At 45.0% G+C, this 19,188-nt stretch overlaps 1 protein-coding gene across 1 annotated transcript in view; it reads right to left on the bottom strand.

Moving 5' to 3' along the window:
* The window catches only part of FAM171A1 (family with sequence similarity 171 member A1), a 162,721-nt gene that overhangs the window by 50,925 nt on the left and 92,608 nt on the right, over window positions 1–19,188 (bottom strand). The window contains exon 3 of the mRNA XM_055296633.2: window positions 16,183–16,275. Coding sequence (XP_055152608.1) covers window positions 16,183–16,275 — 93 coding nt within the window. The remainder of the gene's footprint in view (window positions 1–16,182; window positions 16,276–19,188) is intronic.

Here is a 19,188-nt window from a genome sequence, read left to right on the forward strand (position 1 = left end):
ATAGTTGAGTGATTTGGGCTTCAGGTTATCTTTAAAGGGTATGAATCATGCCTGTCTCATAATATGGCTGTTGTGATGTTGGCTCAGAACACTAATGGATGGTGTCTAACAGTGTCTCCCGGATAAACACTGCTTTCCCATTTCCTCTTCCCATTATAGACTGAAGTGCCTTAAACCAGGCATTCCGTGAAATGCATGGCACTATGTTCTGTATACAGTTGGTGCTCAATGGTACTTATGTGAAGATGAGTTAAACCTGGCAACTCACTATGTTCCAGTAATGCTCTGTCTCCATTCCAACTAGATCAGGGGTCCTCCATTTCAGCACCATTTACATTTTGGGCCAGGTGGTTCTCTGTTTGGGGGTGTCCCATACATTGCAGCATGTTTAATTGCATCCCTGACCTCTACCCACTAGATGTCTGTAGAAGCCCCCAAAATATCTCCAGACCTCACTGAATGTCTCTGGGGGGGGGGGCAAAATCACCCCAATTCTGAACCACTGCACTATATATCCTGAGCACCTTCACAAAATCCAGACAACTGGTGCTGAGAATCTCCCTGCAATGGGTCTACAACTGCAAAGAGGAGCGGGGAAAGCCTTTGTATTCACGGAACTCAAGAGAGGAGAAGGCATTTCTCTCTTTGTCTCTTTCTGTGTCTTATGCTGTCTCTCTATCTGAATCTCTATTCCTCTCCCGACCTATCAAATGAACAAAGAAGCTTAAAAAGAATGCTGATAGTAAGTTTTTGGAGGGTGGGATGAAGATTTCCGAGTCAATTTCAGAAGATGAAGTTTAAAGAAAACCAAGGGTTGCTACCTGAGAGGAAAGAAAACTAAAGCCAGAGGGTTGCAGAGGTTTTCTGTTTTCTGCCCTGGGGCTCTTTTCTGAGACACCATTTAGCCTACTTAAATGGATCAGTGAAGACTTGAGCCAGTAATCTTGGGGATAATGGTACTTTCTCTTCTTCCCTGAATCAGAGTCAAGGAACTCTCTTCCTAGAGCTTTCATCACCTCTTGATGAGTTTATCACATCATCCTTCTTTTCTTACATGTTTAACTCCCTAAAACATCAATAACATTCATTACTCTAAAACAGAAAAGGGTCGAGAAGGCAGTCATGGAAATGGCTTGATTATCATAGTGTTTTAAGTGCTAGAATAAAAGGGTAATGATGAAAGTACAAGATAAACTTCAAGAGAGAGAGTGGCCAGCTGCCCAGGAGAAAAAAAGTTCCCGGGCTGGGATTTGTGAACTGTGTCTTGAAGGTTGAGAGGCAGAGGAGAAGTGACAGCATCTACGAAGGGGCACAGATAAAGAAAATCTAGCATGTGTGGGGAAGTGAAGGAACTCTCTGTGAGCGACGTGGGGTCCGGGGACAGAGGGAGAGACTTAGGGGGGACTTGGTAAGTCCCGATCAAGAGTTTGGGGCTGAGTGTGGTGGCTCATCCTTGTAATCCCAGTGCTTTAGGAGGCTGAGGCAGGAGGAACGCTTGAGGCCAGGAGTCTGAGAGTAGCCTGGGCAACACAGTCAGACCCCGTCTCTACAAAAAATATGAAAAATCAGCTGGGTGTGGTGGCACATGCCTGAAGTCTGAGCTACTCCAGAGGCACAGGCAAGAGAATCATTTGAGCCTGGGAGTTTGAGGCTACGGTGAGTTATGATTCCACTACCGCACTCCAGCCCATGCAACAGAGTAAGACCCTGCCAATGAATCAACGAATCAATGACTTTGGACTTGCGTGGGCCTGCAGGGGAGAGTGAGTGGGAGTTACTGGCAGGGAAATGAAAGATTCCGATTTGTTTTTGCCCAATTCTGACAGCAGGTGGAGTATGGCCGTGGGTGCAGAGAGTCTGATGTCAGAGCGATCAGGCAGGAGGCTGCTATGAAATTATTCAAGTAAGAAACGATAAAGTTCCAAATAAAGACAGCAGCTCTGGGGGTCCTCACAGAAAAGGCAGCTGGAGTGGAAAGCTATTTTTGAAATAAGAGATAGGCAGAGCAGGAAGAACCCTTGAAGGAGATTGAGAAGCAATGAATAGAGAGAGGACCAGAGAAAGGATGAAGACATCCAGGAAGGCAGGACCGGGTAAGGTGGTGAAGCCACGGGGAAGTTAGGAAGAAGTGGCCACTAGGTCATGTAACTCTAGCTCTGCTGAGCTCAGCAAGAGGGATTTCTAAGGAATCATGTGAGGCAGCATAAAAGGGAGTTTAAAGACATGTGCATGGCAAGGGGAGGTATCTCCAAGGTTCGGGAGAAGATTGTGACTTGAAGGAGAAATAGGGCTTAAGAAGGGTTTTGCTTTGAATGGCAAAGCCTTCAGTGATTTTGAGAGCTGAGAAAGAACTAGAAGAGATGAAAGACTCAGCATAAATGGAGGGAGGTGTGAGAGGAGGTGATAAGGAATGGGCTCCAGTGAGAATGAGAAGGGGTTCACGGTGGGGCAGAGACACTGCAGGAGGACACCACCATGTCCTCTTAGGAAAGGGGGCAGGAGGAAGACCACTCGGGAAGGCGTGCTTCCCTGACAGCCTGCTTTCCCTGTGAAACCAGCCGCTGGGGCCCTGCTAGGAGGACGGCATGCAGGTCGGGGGAGGGGCATATGGAGTGTGCTGGGAAAAGCTTCCTGCAGCAGCTACCAGGGGAACAGGAAAAGGACCATCTGGGAAACATGAGGAGCCCAGCAGAGGATGGAGACCACTGACCTGGGTGGTGCCAGTCGGCCTGATGACAGTGCCCATGGGTAGCTGGGGGCATCTTGTCTGTATCTTCTTATTTACTCTCATCACACTCTGAGTCGTTCTTTCTGAGACAGCGTGAGGGCCTCCTAGAGGCTCCGGGAGCCAGAGCTGCAGGCTGGCTTCCCCAGTCTCGTCTCTGGCATTCGAGCAATGCCAGCCTCTCCATTCATCCCTTACCAGAAATAATCTGAGATTTAATTTATGGATTTACCACCAAACCCCTCCCCACAAGATTTTGATGGGAATGTGATCTTCAGCAAAGGACAAAACACTCTCCAAGAAAATAATTCTTAGAATTTATGAGTATTCTCTCTTTCCATACTCTTATCATCTCACAGACAAGTTTGGAAACAATTTGCCAGTGTTTTGTGACGCTGAGCGCATTTCCAGATATAGCCTATGTGGGGGAAAATCCCTCTTGTTGACCTATTACTGAGGCATCATCTAACACTGCAGAGAATACGTGAGTCTTCTGACCATGTCCCTCACCATCCTGTTATCCTAAGACAGTCCTGGCTGTCTGCTTGCCTATCTATCTATGCATCTATCAATCATCTATCCATCTATCCATCTATCCTATCTATCTATCTATCTATCTATCTATCTATCTATCTATCTATCTATCTATCTATCATCTATCCATCTAATCTATCAATCATCTATCTAATCTATCATCTATCTATACATTTATCTCATCTATCTTCTGTCTATCTATCTTCTATCCATTTAATCTATCTATCCATCTATCTATCTGTCTGGCTGTCCGTCTGTCCGTCCATCTGTCCATCTGTCCATCTAACCATCCATCTACCTACCTACCTACCAACAAAACTACTTATTTATTTGAGACAGAGTCTTGCTCTGTTGCCCAGGCTGGGGTGCACTGGCACAGTCATGGCTCACTGCAACCTTGAACTCCTGGCTCAAGAGATTCTCCCACTTCAGCCTCTAGAGTAGCTGGGACTGTAGGCACACAACACCACACCTGGCTAATCTTTAAATATTTTTGGGGTCTTGCTATGTTGCCCAGGCTGGCTTGAACTCCTGGGCTCAATGATCTTACCAAAGTGCCTTGACCTTGGCCTCCTAAAGTGCTGGGATTATAGGTATAAGCCACTGTGCCTGGCCCAGGCTTTATAAAACAATGTCGAAAATAACATGCTACACCATTACTTTCCTCACTTTTAAAATACAAAAAAACTGGCCAGGCATGGTGGCTTGCATGTCTGAGCAGGCAATAATTTATTTTTTTCTCCTCTGAATCAATTAAAAAAATGCAACTAAATGTGACCAGTTTGAGAACATAATTTTAATATATCATTTATAAATTCAGTATTGTATTAGTTTTACAGACAATAACTGCATTGGGCATCTCAGCACTTTGGGAGGGCAAGGTGGGCAGATAGCTTGAGCCTAGGAACTTGAGACTAACCTGGGCCACATGGTGAAACCCTGTTTCTAAAAAAAAATAAAAAATAAAAATTAGTCGGGTGTGGTGGTATGCACTGTAGTCCCAGCCACTTGGGAGGCTAAGGTGGGAGGATCACTTGAGCCGGGGAAGCAGAGGGTGCAGTGAGCTGAGATCCGGTCACTGCATTCCAGCCTGGGTGACAGTGGAGCCCTGTCTCTTAAAAAAAAGAAAAGAAAGAACTGCATTAAGTAAATAGTAGTAAAGACCACCATTTATTTATCTACATGGTAGTAAAGACTACCGTTTATTTATCTACATGGTAGTAAGGACCACCTTTATTTAGCCACATATGGCTTTCCTTCCAACTAGTGGGAAAACAGGAAACAAAATGATACATTATTATCATTGCTATGTCTCAATTCGACCGAGACAAGGAATCATACAATTAAACATGATGAAGCTCATGAAGCAGGACACATTTAAACATTAACAAAAGTTTGTAATTTTAAAAAGCTGGCATGGAAATGAGATTATAAAAAGGTGTAGCCAGTTTCTGGTTATGTACAGGAGGCAGTGATAAAATTAACCATAATGAAAACTACCTGAATGGCTTCCTCCTCAGGCTGATTTATAATACGCTCATGCTTCTTGCTCCTCAGAGAGAGAAAGAGCTGCTCAAGTACTCGTGTGTGTGTGTGTGTGTGTGTTTGCGTGTGTACTGTACTGTACTTTTCTTAGCTTTCAGAACAAAGAAAATAAGTGGGTTGGGTGTGGCTGCCCATGCCTGTAATCCCAGCACTTTCAGAGTCCAGGGTAGGAGGATCTTTGAGCCCCAGGACTTTGAGACGAGCCTGGGGAACATGGTGAAACTCTATCTCTATAAAAAATACAAAAATTGGCCAGACTTAGTGGTGCATGCCTATAGTCCCAACTACTCAGGAGGCTGAGGTGGGAGAATCACCTAAGCCTGGGAAGTTGAGGCTACAATGAGCTGAGATGGTGCCTCCAAAAAAAAAAAAAAAAAAAAAAGACCATGGAGTAAGTAGTCTATGTAGGAGGTACAAAAAGCAGCTGGATTTTGACTTTTTTTTTTGTATTTGTTTAACTCAATTATTCAATGAATTACTCATTGGGCATCTACCATTGGCAGGCATAGGGCAGAGACCTGGCAGGACCGAGATGATGAAGACACAGTCCTTGGCCTTCTGGTTTTCACCTTTAGTCAGGGAGATAAGGTGTACTCCCAAATATGGTAGGAAAGGGGGGTATCATGGAAAGATCCAGAACTCCCAGCTGGCGGGTTGTTTAATCTGCTGCTTTTGGTTACTGATAAGGACGTGAGGGACAATAAGTGAGATGAGGACCTGTGGCTCCAAAAACAGGAGCCAGAGGTCGTGGAAGGCATGAGAGGTAGAACGACCAGCTCTGGACTCAGGCAGCTCTCAGACCACTCGGCAGGAGTGCATGGGTTTCCCTATAACACTGGGCCATGGCTGGGACCCACAGATCCCGAGTCTGCTCCTTTCCGACCTGCTTCGAGTGTCTTCTTCTGCTTCTGCATCCTTTCTGTTCTTCTACCTGGCTTACAGAAGGCCTGGCACAGCTCAGCCTGCATCTCAGGACCATTCAGCCGTGATTCTCAACCCCTGCTGGGTTCTTAGTTCAATCCCAGGAAAAGAAAGGGGACAAGAGCTGCTGGGTCCCACCTGTGGTCACACTGTAGACTGGTTACCCCTGAGCTGGGTGCCCACTCCAGATCCAACAGCCATGGCCTGGAGGGATAGGGCCACAGGACACAAGCCCCTTGGCTGCCAGGGGCAGGCGGTGTGACTTACATCTCCAGTGGACGTTCAAGAAAGACCTCCCAACCATGTCGCATCCAGGCTGCCCTCCCCATCTAGGAAGGGTTTGAAGACAGATTGGCAGAGGAGGTGGAAAGCCCCAGGTGGAAAACAGAAACTGAGGTAGACCAGAACACAGCAAAAAAGAAGAACACTCAGAAGGAAGGTGAGGCCAGGCGTGGTGGCTCACACCTGTAACCCCAGCACTGTGGAAGGCCAAGGTGGGTGGATCAGTTGAGGTCAGGAGTTCGAGACCAGCTTGGGCAACATAGCGAGACCCCCGTCTCTACTAAAAATAAAAATAAATCATTTGAGCATTGTGCTGTGTGCCTGTGGTTACAGCCACTCAGGAGGTTGAGGTGAAAGGATTGCTTGAGTCTGGGAGGTCAAGGCTGCAGTGAGCTGTGATTGCGCCACTGCAGTTCAGCCTGGGTGACAGAGTGAGACTGTTTAAAAAAAAAAAAAAAGAGAGAGAAAAGTTGAGGCCGTATCCTGGAGGCCAGGGAGTGTGAGCTGGCAGAATGGATTTTACTCTATAGGCCAAGGTGAGCCAGGAAGGGACAGAAAGAACTGGAGCTCCACCTCAGGAAGACCCAACGGGCAGTTTGGTGCATGGTGTGTTGGAGAGCAGAAACTTGAGGTAGAAAGTCTAGCTTCTCCTTCTGAAATCTGGCTCCAATCCTACATCAAAGGCTAAAGACGTGTACCCCAGAGGGGGGCTACTGCAGTGGTCTTGGGAGAGATCACCAGGGCCTGTGTCAGGGCATGGGCGTGGCAATGCTATGGGCACACATGGGCAGGGGGAAGGAATGCCAGCATGCATGGGCACAGAACCGATGACTGTGACATCAGGCTCGCTGGAGCCATATTCCACTCATGGAGATATAAGAAGGGGAGAAGAGACCAGGCACAGTGGCTCACACCTGTAATCCCAGCACTTTGGGAAGCTGAGGGGGTGGATCACAAGGTCAGGAGATCGAGGCCATCCTGGCCAACATGGTGAAACCCCGTCTCTACTAAAAATACAAAAGTTAGCTGGGTGCAGTGGCACATGTCTGTAGTCCCAGCTACTCAGCAGGCTAAGACAGGAGAATCACTTGAACCCAGGAGGTAGAGGTTGCAGTGAGCCCAGATCACACCACTGCACTCCAGCCTGGCAACAGAGCGAGATACCATCTCAAAAAAAAAAAAAAAAGAAGGGGAGAAGAAGGTTGTGTGTGACTGCTGCGTAGGCAGAAGGAGACTGCTGGCAGAGGGCACCCCACTCAGGTGCCGGGTCCTGGAGGAACCCTGTAGAGCCTTGAGAGGAGACAGTGAAGTGTCCAGCTGTCAGGGCCAGCAGGGTGGCCATGAGGAGCAGAACACGCAGCGGTGAGGACGCTGGACAGCCACGATAGACAGATGTGTGGGTGTCACTGCAGACCCTGCAGTTCAAGCTTTCATCACAAACACCTCACTAAGAACAGTGCTGCTCCGCAACAGTGAGGGATAGTAAAACCACACATTGCCTCCTTCAGCATCTTAGTAAAGGGAAAGGTGGGGACAGTGGATGTTGAAGGTAGCTGTGAAGGAGAAAACAAGAGGCCGACAGTGAGCACGTGGGCCTAAAAGCCACGTCTGGCAGAAGAAGGGGTGCACAGAGCCGGCCGTGTGGGAAGCCCTGTGTGTATAAGTGCTGTAGCCTCATCCCTTTCTTACCAGGGAGGACCTGGACAACTGCAGAAGCCACCAGAGGCCCAGGGTCAGGGGATCGTCCAGCCCTGAGTGGAAGGGGTTGGATTTTACTCCAAGTACAATGGGAAAACCAGTGAAGACCCAAGCAAGGTGATTTGGTCACCCTCACTTTGTAAACACTCGATTACTGGTTTGGCAAGAGTGAGATGGGATAAGCCGTTAAAAACCTACTGCAGTGCCTGAGGGGACATGGTGGTATCCTGGATTTGTGAGGTGGCAATGCAGATGGAGACACCAGGCTCATCAGAAGAATGAGATTCGAAGAGAGAAGAATCAAGGACAATTCCTCGAGTTTTGGCCTGAGTTTACAGTGGTATCAACTTAGGTAGACCTTTATTCCACTGATCACGGGAAGGCCAAAAATATCAAGCTCTATGTGTCCATACTGAGTTGGAGGTGCCTGACAGGCCTCCAAGCAGAGGTGTCGTCCAAGCCCCCATTTCAGTGGGCAAGGTCTGGGCTGGAGAGATGGAATCGGGAGTAATTAGAGCATTCGAAGCCAGAGGCCTAGATGAGATGTTTAGGACCAGAAAGAAGAAATGTGGGCACAGGACAGACACTGGAGCCTCCTGAGAAGAAGGGACCAAGAGATAGAAAGAAAGAAAGTCAGGCCAGGCATGGTGCCTGTAATCCCAACACTCTGGGAGGCCGAGGCGGATGGATCACCTGAGGTCAGGAGTTCGAGACCAGCCTGGCCAACATGGTGAAACCCCCGTCTCTACTAAAAATACAAAAATCAGCCAGGTGTGGTGGTGCACGCCTGTAATCCCAGCTACTGGGGAGGCTGAGGCATGAGAATCACTTGGACCTGGGAGGTGGATGTTGCAGTGGGCCAAGATCATGCCACTGCACTCCAGCCTGGGCAACAGCGCAAGACTGTCTCAAACAAACAAACAAAAAAACAACGCCAGGAAACATGATTCTCAGGCCCATGATTATTTATTTATTTATTTATTCACTTTTTTGAGACAGGGTCTTACTCTGTCCCTCAGGCTGGAGTGCAGTGATATGATCACGGGTCACTACAGCCTTGACCTCCTGGGCTCAAGTAATCCTCCTGTCTCAGTCTCCTGAGTAGCTGGGACTACAGGCATGCACTACCATACCCAGATATTTTTTTAATTTTTATTTTTAGTAGAGATGGGTTCTCGCTTTACTGCCCTGGCTGGTCTTGAATGCCTGGTTTCAAGTGATCCTCCTGCCTTGGCCTCCCAAAGTGCTGGGATTACAGGTGTGAGCTACTGTGCCTGGCCAGGCCATCATTTAGATGGAATAGTATGCTCTTAGCACAGAAATGCATTTTACACAAGTGTTCTCAATTCTAACCCAGTATCAAGAAAAGCACAGTCCCTCAAACCTTCTTTGTGAACTTTTCTGTGAGAGCAGAAGGGGCAAGATCACATCTACAGACATCACAGTCTGTGAGACAGATCGAAAAATCAAGAGGGCAAGAGAGAGGATAAAGCCACACTGGCCTACTTATTAGTCTTTGGGAGTGACCCTGTCCACTTATAAGTGAGGCACAGGCAGTGCCCTGGACTCTGACCCAAACAAGATGAACATGCTCTCCATTGGAGAGGAAAGGGATGGTTGTACACAGAGTGAGACAGCCCCTCCTTTTCTCTCACACACAGTGAACTGATAGTTTAATCAAATTCAAATGTGGTGTGCCTCACAGGGAAAATAGACGTCATGTCCCAGCTGTGGGTAAATTCACTGCTATCACCATCCAACAATAAGTGGATTCCAGATCAGGTTCCAAGATGGCCGAATAGGAACAGCTCCAGTCTGCAGCTCCCAGAGTGAGCGACGCAGAAGACGGGTGATTTCCGCATTTCCAACTGAGGTACCAGGTTCATCTCACTGGGGCTTGTTGGACAGTGGGTGCAGCCCACAGAGCAGGGCGGAGCATCGCCTCACCTGGGAAGCGCAACGGGTTGGGGAATTCCCTTTCCTAGCCAAGGGAAGCTGTGACAGACGGTACCTGGAAAATTGGCACACTCCCACCCTAATACTGCACTTTTCCAACACTCTTAGCAAACGGCACACCAGGAGATTATATCCTGTGCCTGGCTCGGAGGGTCCCACACCCATGGAGCCTCATTCACTGCTAGCACAGCAGTCTGAGATCGAACTGCAATGCGGCAGCGAGGCTGGGGGAGGAGCGCCTGCCCTTGCTGAGGCCTGAAAGCGGCCGGGAAGCTCGAACTGGGTGGAGCCCACTGCAGCTCAAGGAGGCCGGCCTGCCTCTGTAGACTTCACCTCTGGGGACAGGGCATAGCTGAACAAAAGGCAGCAGAAACTTCTGCAGACTTAAACGTCTCTGTCTGACAGCTCTGAAGAGAGTAGCGGTTCTCCAGCACGGAGTTTGAGATCTGAGAATGGACAGACTGCCTCCTCAAGTGGGTCCCTGACCCCTGAGTAGCCTAACTGGGAGGCACCTCCCAGTAGGGGCTGACTGACACCTCATACAGCTGGGTGCCCCTTTGAGACGAAGCTTCCAGAGGTAGGATCGGGCAACACCATTTGCCGTTCTGCAATATTTGCTGTTCTGCAGCCTATGCTGGTGATACCCAGGCAAACAGGGTCTGGAGTGGACCTCCAGCAAACTCCAACAGACCTGCAGCTGAGGGTCCTGACTGTTAGAAGGAAAACTAACAAACAGAAAGGATATCCACAACAAAACCCCATCTGCACATCACCATCATCAAAGACCAAAGGTAGATAAAACCACAAAGATGGGGAGAAACCAGAGCAGAAAAGCTGAAAATTCTAAAAATCAGAGCCCCTCTTCTCCTCCAAAGGAATGCAGCTCCTCGCCAGCAACGGAACAAAGCTGGACGGGGAACGACTTTGACGAGTTGACAGAAGAATGCTTCAGACAATCGGTAATAACAAACTTCTCCAAGCTAAAGGAGGATGTTCAAACCCATCGATAAGAAGCTAAAAACCTTGAAAAAAGATTAGATGAATGGCTAACTAGAATGAACAGCATAGAGAAGACCTTAAATGACCCGATGGAGCTGAAAACCATGGCACAAGAACTATGTGATGCATGCACAAGCTTCAGTAGCCAATTTGATCAAGTAGAAGAAAGGGTATCAGTGATTGAAGATCAAATGAATGAAATGAAGTGAGAAGAGAAGTTTAGAGAAAAAAGAGTAAAAAGAAATGAACAAAGCCTCCAAGAAATATGGGACTATGTGAAAAGATCAAATCTACGTCTGATTGGTGTACCTGAAAGTGACGGGGAGAATGGAACCAAGTTGGAAAACACTCTTCAGGATGTTATCCAGGAGAACTTCCCCAACCTAGCAAGGCAGGCCAACATTCAAATTCAGGAAATACAGAATGCCACAAAGATACTCCTTGAGAAGAGCAACTCCAAGACACATAATTGTCAGATTCACCAAAGTTGAAATGAAGGAACAAATGTTAAGGGCAGCCAGAGAGAAAGGTCGGGTTACCCACAAAGGGAAGCCCATCAGACTAACAGCAGATCTCTTGGCAGAAACTCTACAAGCCAGAAAAGAGTAGGGGCCAATATTCAACATTCTTAAAGAAAAGAATTTTCAACCCAGAATTTCACATCCAGCCAAACTAAGCTTCATACGTGAAGGAGAAATAAAATCCTTTACAGACAAGCAAATGCTGAGAGATTTTGTCACCACCAGGCCTGCCTTACAAGAGCTCCTGAAGGAAGCACTAAACATGGAAAGGAACAGTCAGTACCAGCCACTGCAAAAACATGACAAATTGTAAAGACCATCAATACTAGGAAGAAACTGCATCAACTAACGAGCAAAATAACCAGCTAACATCATAATGACAGGATCAAATTCACACATAACAATATTAACCTTAAATGTAAATGGGCTAAACACTCCAATTAAAAGATACAGACCGGCAAATTGGATAGAGTCAAGACCCATTAGTGTGCTGTATTCAGGAGACCCATCTCATGTGCAGAGACACACGTGGGGGCTCAAAATAAAGGAATGGAAGAAGATCTACCAAGCAAATGGAAAACAAAAAAAAAGCAGGGGTTGTGATCCTAGTTTCTGATAAAACAGACTTTAAACCAACAAAGATCAAAAGACACAAAGAGGGCCATTACATAATGGTAAAGGGATTGATACAACAGAAGAGCTAACTGTCCTAAATATATATGCACCCAATACAAGAGCACCCAGATTCATAAAGCAAGTCCTTAGAGACCTACAAAGAGACTTAGACCCCCCACACAATAATAATGGGAGAGTTTAACACCCCACTGTCAACATTAGACAGATCAATGAGACAGAAAGTTAACAAGGATATCCAGGACTTGAACTCAGCTCTGCACAAAGTGGACCTAACAGACATCTACAGAACTCTCCACCCCAAATCAACAGAATATACATTCTTCTCAGCAACACATTGCACTTATTCCAAAATTGACCACATAGTTGGGAGTAAAACACTCCTCAGCAAATGTAAAAGAACAGAAATTAAAACAAACTGTCTCTCAGACCACAGTGCAATCAGACTAGAACTCGGGATTAAGAAACGCACTCAAAACTGCTCAACTACATGGAAACTGAACAACCTGCTCCTGAATGACTACTGGATACACAATGAAATGAAGGCAGAAATAAAGATGTTCTTTGAAACCAGTGAGAACAAAGACACAACATATCAGAAACTCTGGGACACATTTAAAGCAATGTGTAGAGGGAAATTTATAGCACTAAATGCCCACGAGAGAAAGCAGGAAAGATCTAAAAATGGACACCTAGCATCACAATTAAAAGAACTAGAGAAGCAAGAGCAAACACATTCAAAAGCTAGCAGAAGGCAAGAAATAACTCAGATCAGAGCAGAACTGAAGGAGATAGAGACACAAAAAACCCTTCAAAACATCAATGCATCCAGGAGCTGGTTTTCTGAAAAGATCAACAAAATTGATAGACCGCTAGCAAGATTAATAAAGAAGAACAGAGAGAAGAATCAAATAGACGCAATAAAAAATGATAAAAGAGATACCACCGATCCCACAGAAATACAAACTACCATCAGAGAATACTATAAACACCTATACGCAAATACACTAGAAAATCTAGAAGAAATGGATAAATTCCTGGACCCGTACACCCTCTCAAGACTAAACTAGGAAGAGGTTGAATCCCTGAATAGACAAATAACAGGCTCTGAGATTGAGGCAATAATTAATAGCCTACCAACCAAAAAAAGTCCAGGACCAGACGGATTCACAGCCGAATTCTACCAGAGCTACAAAGAGGAGCTGGTACCATTCCTTCTGAAACTATTCCAATCAATAGAAGAAGAGGGAATCCTCCCTAACTCATTTTATGAGGCCAGCATCATCCTGATACCAAAGCCTGGCAGAGACATAACAAAAAAAGAGAATTTTAGACCAATATCCCTGATGAACATCGACACAAAAGTCCTCAATAAAACACTGGCAAACCGAATCCAGCAGCACATCAAAAAGCTTATCCACCATGATCACGTGGACTTCATCCCTGGGATGCAAGGCTGGTTCAACATATGCAAATCAATAAACGCAATCCATCATAAAAACGGAACCAAAGACAAAAACCACATGATTATCTCAATAGATGCAGAAAAGGCCTTTGACAAAATTCAACAGCCCTTCATGCTAAAAACTCTCAATAAACTAGGTATTGATGGGATGTATCTCAAAATAATAAGAGCTATTTATGACAAACCCACAGCCAATATCATACTGAACGGGCAAAAACTGGAAGCATTCCCTTTGAAAACTGGCACAAGACAGGGATGCCCTCTCTCACCACTCCTATTCAACATAGTATTGGAAGTTCTGGCCAGGGCAATCAGGCAGGAGAAAGAAATAAAGGGTATTCGATTAGGAAAAGAGGAAGTCAAATTGCCCCGTTTGCAGATGACATGATTGTGTATTTAGAAAACCCCACCATCTCAGCCCAAAATCTCCTTAAGGTGATAAGCAACTTCAGTAAAGTCTCAGGATACAAAATTAATGTGCAAAAACCACAAGCATTCCTATACATCAATAACAGACAGACAGCCAAACATGAGTGAACTCTCATTCACAATTGCTACAAAGAGAATAAAATACTTAGGAATCCAAATTACAAGGGATGTGAAGGACCTCTTCAGGGAGAACTACAAACTACTGCTCAACGAAATAAAAGAGGACACAAACAAATGGAAGAACATTCCATGCTCATGGATAGGAAAAATCAATATCGCGAAAATGGCCATACTGCCCAAGGTAATTTATAGATTCAATGCCATCCCCATCAAGCTACCAATGACTTTCTTCACAGAATTGGAAAAACTACTTTAAAGTTCATATGGAACCAAAAAAGAGTCCGCATTGCCAAGACAATCCTAAGCCAAAAGAACAAAGCTGGAGGCATCATGCCACCTGACTTCAAACTATACTACAAGGCTACAGTAACCAAAACAGCATGGTACTGGTACTAAAACAGACATATAGACTGATGGAACAGAACAGAGCCCTCAGAAATAATACCACACATCTACAACCATCTGATCTTTGACAAACCTGGCAAAAACAAGAAATGGGGAAAGGATTCCCTATTTAATAAATGGTGCTGGGAAAACTGGCTAGCCATATGTAGAAAGCTGAAACGGGACCCTTCCTTACACCTTATACAAAAATTAATTCAAGGTGGATTCAAGACTGTTAGACCTAAAACTGTAAAAACCCTAGAAGAAAACCTAGGCAATACCATTCAGGACATAGGCATGGGCAAGGACTTAATGACTAAAACACCCAAAGCAATGGCAACAAAAGCCAAAATTGACAAATGGGATCTAATTAAACTAAAGAGCTTCTGCACAGCAAAAGAAACTACCATCACAGTGAACAGGCAACCTATAGAATGGAGAAAATTTTTACAATCTACCCATCTGACAAAGGGCTACTAATATCCAGAATCTACAAAGAACTTAAATTTACAAGAAAAAAATCAAATAAACCCATCAAAAAGTGGGCAAAGGATATGAATAGACACTTCTCAAAAGAAGACATTTATGCAGCCAACAGACACATGAAAAAATGCTCATCATCACTGGCCATCAGAGAAATGCAAATCAAAACCACAATGAGATACCATCTCACACCAGTTAGAATGGCAATCATAAAAAAGTCAGGAAACAACAGGTGTTGGAGAGGATGTGGAGAAAGAGGAACACTTCTCCACTGTTGGTGGGACTGTAAACTAGTTCAACCATTGTGGAAGACAGTGTGGCGATTCCTCAAGGATCTGGAACTAGAAATACCATTTGATCCAGCCATCCCCTTACTGGGTATATACCCAAAGAATTATAAATCATACTGGTATAAAGACACATGCACACAAATGTTTACTGCAGCACTATTCACAGTAAGACTTGGAACCAACCCAAATGTCGATCAATGATAGACTGGATTAAGAAAATGTGGCACATATACACCATGGAATACTATGCAGCCATAAAAAAGGATGAGTTCATGTCCTTTGTAGGGACATGGATGAAGCTGGAGACCATCATTCTGAGCAAACTATCACAAGGACAGAAAACCAAACACCGCATGTTCTCACTCATAGGTGGGAATTGAACAATGAGAACACTTGGACACAGGGTGGGGAACATTACACACTGGGGCCTGTCATGGGGTGGGAGGAGTGGGGAGGGATAGCATTAAGAGATATACCTAATGTAAATGACAAGTTAATGGGTGCACCACACCAACATGACACATGTATACAGATGTAACAAACCTGCACGTGGTGCACATGTACCTTAGAACTTAAAGTATAATGAAAAAAAATAATAAGTGGATTCCATACAAGATGTTTTCTTCTTCTTTTTTTTTTTTTTGAGATGAAGTCTCACTCTGTCGCCCAGGCTGGAGTGCACTGGCACAATCTTGGATTACTGTAACCTCCACCTCCCAGGTTTAAGCGATTCTCCTGCCTCATCCTCCCAAGTAGCTAGGATTACAGGCATGTGCCACCATGTCTGGCTAATTTTTTTTTTTTTTTTTTTTTTGTATTTTTAGTAGAGATGGGGTTTCATCAGTTTCATCATGTTGGCCAGGCTGGTCTCCAATCCCTGACCTCAAATGATCAACCCACCTCGGCTTCCCAAAGTGCTGGGATTACAGGCATGAGCCATAAGATTTTAGTAGGTGGCCCAAAACTGACTGTTGTTTCTCTTTTTAATTATTAAACATACCAAAATAATCAAAAGAGTAAATTTCAAATGTCTCACTATAAAAATGTTAGGTAAGTGAGGTGATAGATGGGCTAATGTGCTTGATTTAATCAATCCGCCTTGTATACATACATCACATCAGATTGTACACCATAAATATATACAATATTGCATCCATCAAAAATAACAATAAAAACTGAAAAAAAAATTAAACATACCTTGGAATCCTGATACTATTTGGACAACATCTTCATATACCATTAGAGTGGCAGAGCGTTCTGGAAGCAGGCCAAGGCTCAGAGAAGAAAATACTGCAGGAAAAAGAAATGGGTAGAAGGGGATTTTGATATTTACATTTAAGTGCCTACTCTAATTTTTGGGATACTCTGTAGTTTTTGTATTTTCTGATTTCAAATCAATTAATACGATTAATTTTTAGTTAGATTAGCAAAAGACCTTCAAAATGCTACAAGTGTATTGCCATATCTCATATAACAATTACTTGCCCTACAATGGTCAACTTTTTTCATTTGTTAGAAGTTTTCTTTTTTTTTTTTTTTCTTTTTTCTGAGACGGAGTCTCGCTCTGTCACCCACGCTGGAGAGCAGTGGCGCAATCTCAGCTCACTCTAACCTCCGCCTCCCGGGTTCAAGCGATTCTCCTGCCTCAGTGTCCCGAGTAGCTGAGATTACAGGCACCTGCCACCATGCCCAGCTAATTTTTGTATTTTTAGTAGAGACAGGGTTTCACTGTGTTGGCGAAGCTGGTCTCGAAATCCTGACCTCATGATCCACCTGCCTTGGCCTCCCAAAGTGTTGGGATTATAGGCGTGAGTCACTGTGCCCAGCCAGAAGTTTTCAGTAAAGTAACTAAGCCTCTTCACGTTAGGAGTCTATGAAGTTATCATGTATACACTACATGAATGTAGAATATATAATGTTATATGTTAACATTAAGAATGGCTTTAAAAACGTGTCTAGGTTAATGTGTACCTCATGGTAAAAGAATATTCCCCCAATCCTGGGAACTAATAACATGATAGAAATTGTGCTTTTCATGTGTATTTTTTTGAGACAGGGTCTCACTCTGTCACTCAGGCTGGAGTGCAGTGGCACGGTTAGAGCTCGCTGCAGCCTTGACCTCCCAGGCTCAAGTATCCCTGCTGCCTTAGTCTCTCAAATAGCCGGGACCATGGGTGTACACCACTGCACCCAGCTAATTTTCAAAATTTTTTTAGAGACGGGGTCTCCCTATGTTGCCAGGTTAGTCTCAAACTCCTGGGCTCAAGCAATCCTTCCCACCTTTGCCTTCCAAAGTCCTCGGATTATAGGCTAGAGCCACCGCACCTAGCCAAGTTATGCTATTTTAAAACTCTTGCTTAAGTACCTGGATTTCTAAAAAATTGTAGAAACCCCACAAATTTCTGGGTAAAACATAGGAATTTAAGAGAAAAACAAATAAGTGCATTATAGAATAATAATCATCACTCACATTACTGAACCTTTACTAACAGGCCAAACATTATTCTAAGTGCTTTAATTTTAGTAATTTATTTAAGCTTCAAAACAGCTCTGTGACTTAGGCATTATTATTATTATTTTTGAGACGGAGTTTCACTCTTGTTGCCCAGGCTGGAGTGCAATGGCGTGGTCTTGGCTCACTGCAACCTCCGCCTCCCAGGTTCCAGTGATTCTCCTGCCTCAGCCTCCCAAGTAGCTGGGATTACAGGCACCTGCCAGTATGCCCAGCTAATTTTAAAAAAATATTTTTAGCAGAGACAGGGTTTCATCATGTTGGCCAGGCTGGTTTCAAACTCCTGACCTCAAGTGATCCATCTGCCTTGGCCTCCCAAAGCGCTAGGATTACAAGCATCAGCCAACATGCCTGGCACCTGAAGTAGGCATTATTAACATGCCCATTTCACAGGTAAGGAAACAGGTTTATAGATGAGGAAGTAACTCACCCAGTATCCCACAGCTAATAAATGCCAGGGCTAGGATTTGAACTCTGGAGTTCTCAACCACTATGAGACATGGAAAAGTTGGCCTAGAGAGGTAAATGACGTTCTGGGAAAACAGCAGGATCTAGAAGATAAGTGCTAAGAAGATCAGTCACTTCACAGTGCTGGCTCTTTTTTTTTTTTTTTTTTTTTTTGAGATGGAGTTTCGCTCTTGCCACCCAGACTGGAGTTCAGTGGCGCAATCTTGGCTCACTGCAGCACTGCAGCCTCTGCCTCCCACGTTCAAGCTATTCTCCTGCCTCAGCCTCCCGAGTAGCTGGAATTACAGGTGTGCATCACCATGCCTGGCTAATTGTGTATTTTTAGTAGTGATGGGGTTTCGTCATGTTGGCCAGGCTGGTCTCAAACTCCTGGCCTCAAGTGATCTGCCCTCCTGGGCCTCCCAAAGTGCTGGGATTACAGGCGTGAGCCACTGTGCCTGGTTAAGCAGTGCTGGCTCTTAGTGCCATAGGGCACCAGTGAGTTGGCCGTGGATGTGACCTCTTTTCACTCATCCTCCACACAGTCAATTTATTTGGCTGTCATCATATACGAGGCTCAGATCTACATCCTGGGTGGAACAGATCAGTGTTAGAAGCAGCCTGTGCCTTCAAGAGTTATGCATTGCAAGGGTACTAGACTTGAAACAAGTAGCTGTATGACAAGCAGCATGGGCCAGGTACCAGGGTACCGGGAGAAAGACAAGAATAGCAGCCTGGTGCTGCAGAAACAGCCTGGGAGTTCCTCGAATATTAAACACAGAGTGACCCCAGGATGCAGCAATTTCACTCCTACATATAAACCCAAGAGAACCGAAAACCTACGTTCATACAGAAACTCACACATCAATGTTTGCAGCAGCATTATCCGTAACAGCCAAAAAGCGGAGACAACACACATAAATGTCTATCGGCTGATGAATGGATAAAGTGTGGTATTGTCTATATGAGGGAATATTATTCACTCATGAAAGGGAAGGTGGTACTGACACGTGCTACAACATGGATGAATCTTGAAAACATCAGGCTGAGCGAAAGACGCCAGACACAAAAGGCCACGTATTCCAAGATTCCAGTTCTATGGGATGTGCAGAATAGGCAAATCTAGAGAGACAGAGGGTAGATAGGTGGTTGCCAGGGGCTGGGAGGTGTGGGAAAGTCGGTGCTAATGGGTATGGGGTTTTGGGGGTGAGGAAATATTCCGCTATTAGTCACTGTTGGGAGGA

This window comes from Symphalangus syndactylus, chromosome 10, assembly GCF_028878055.3.
Source record: "Symphalangus syndactylus isolate Jambi chromosome 10, NHGRI_mSymSyn1-v2.1_pri, whole genome shotgun sequence".
Classification (NCBI taxonomy): domain Eukaryota; kingdom Metazoa; phylum Chordata; class Mammalia; order Primates; family Hylobatidae; genus Symphalangus; species Symphalangus syndactylus.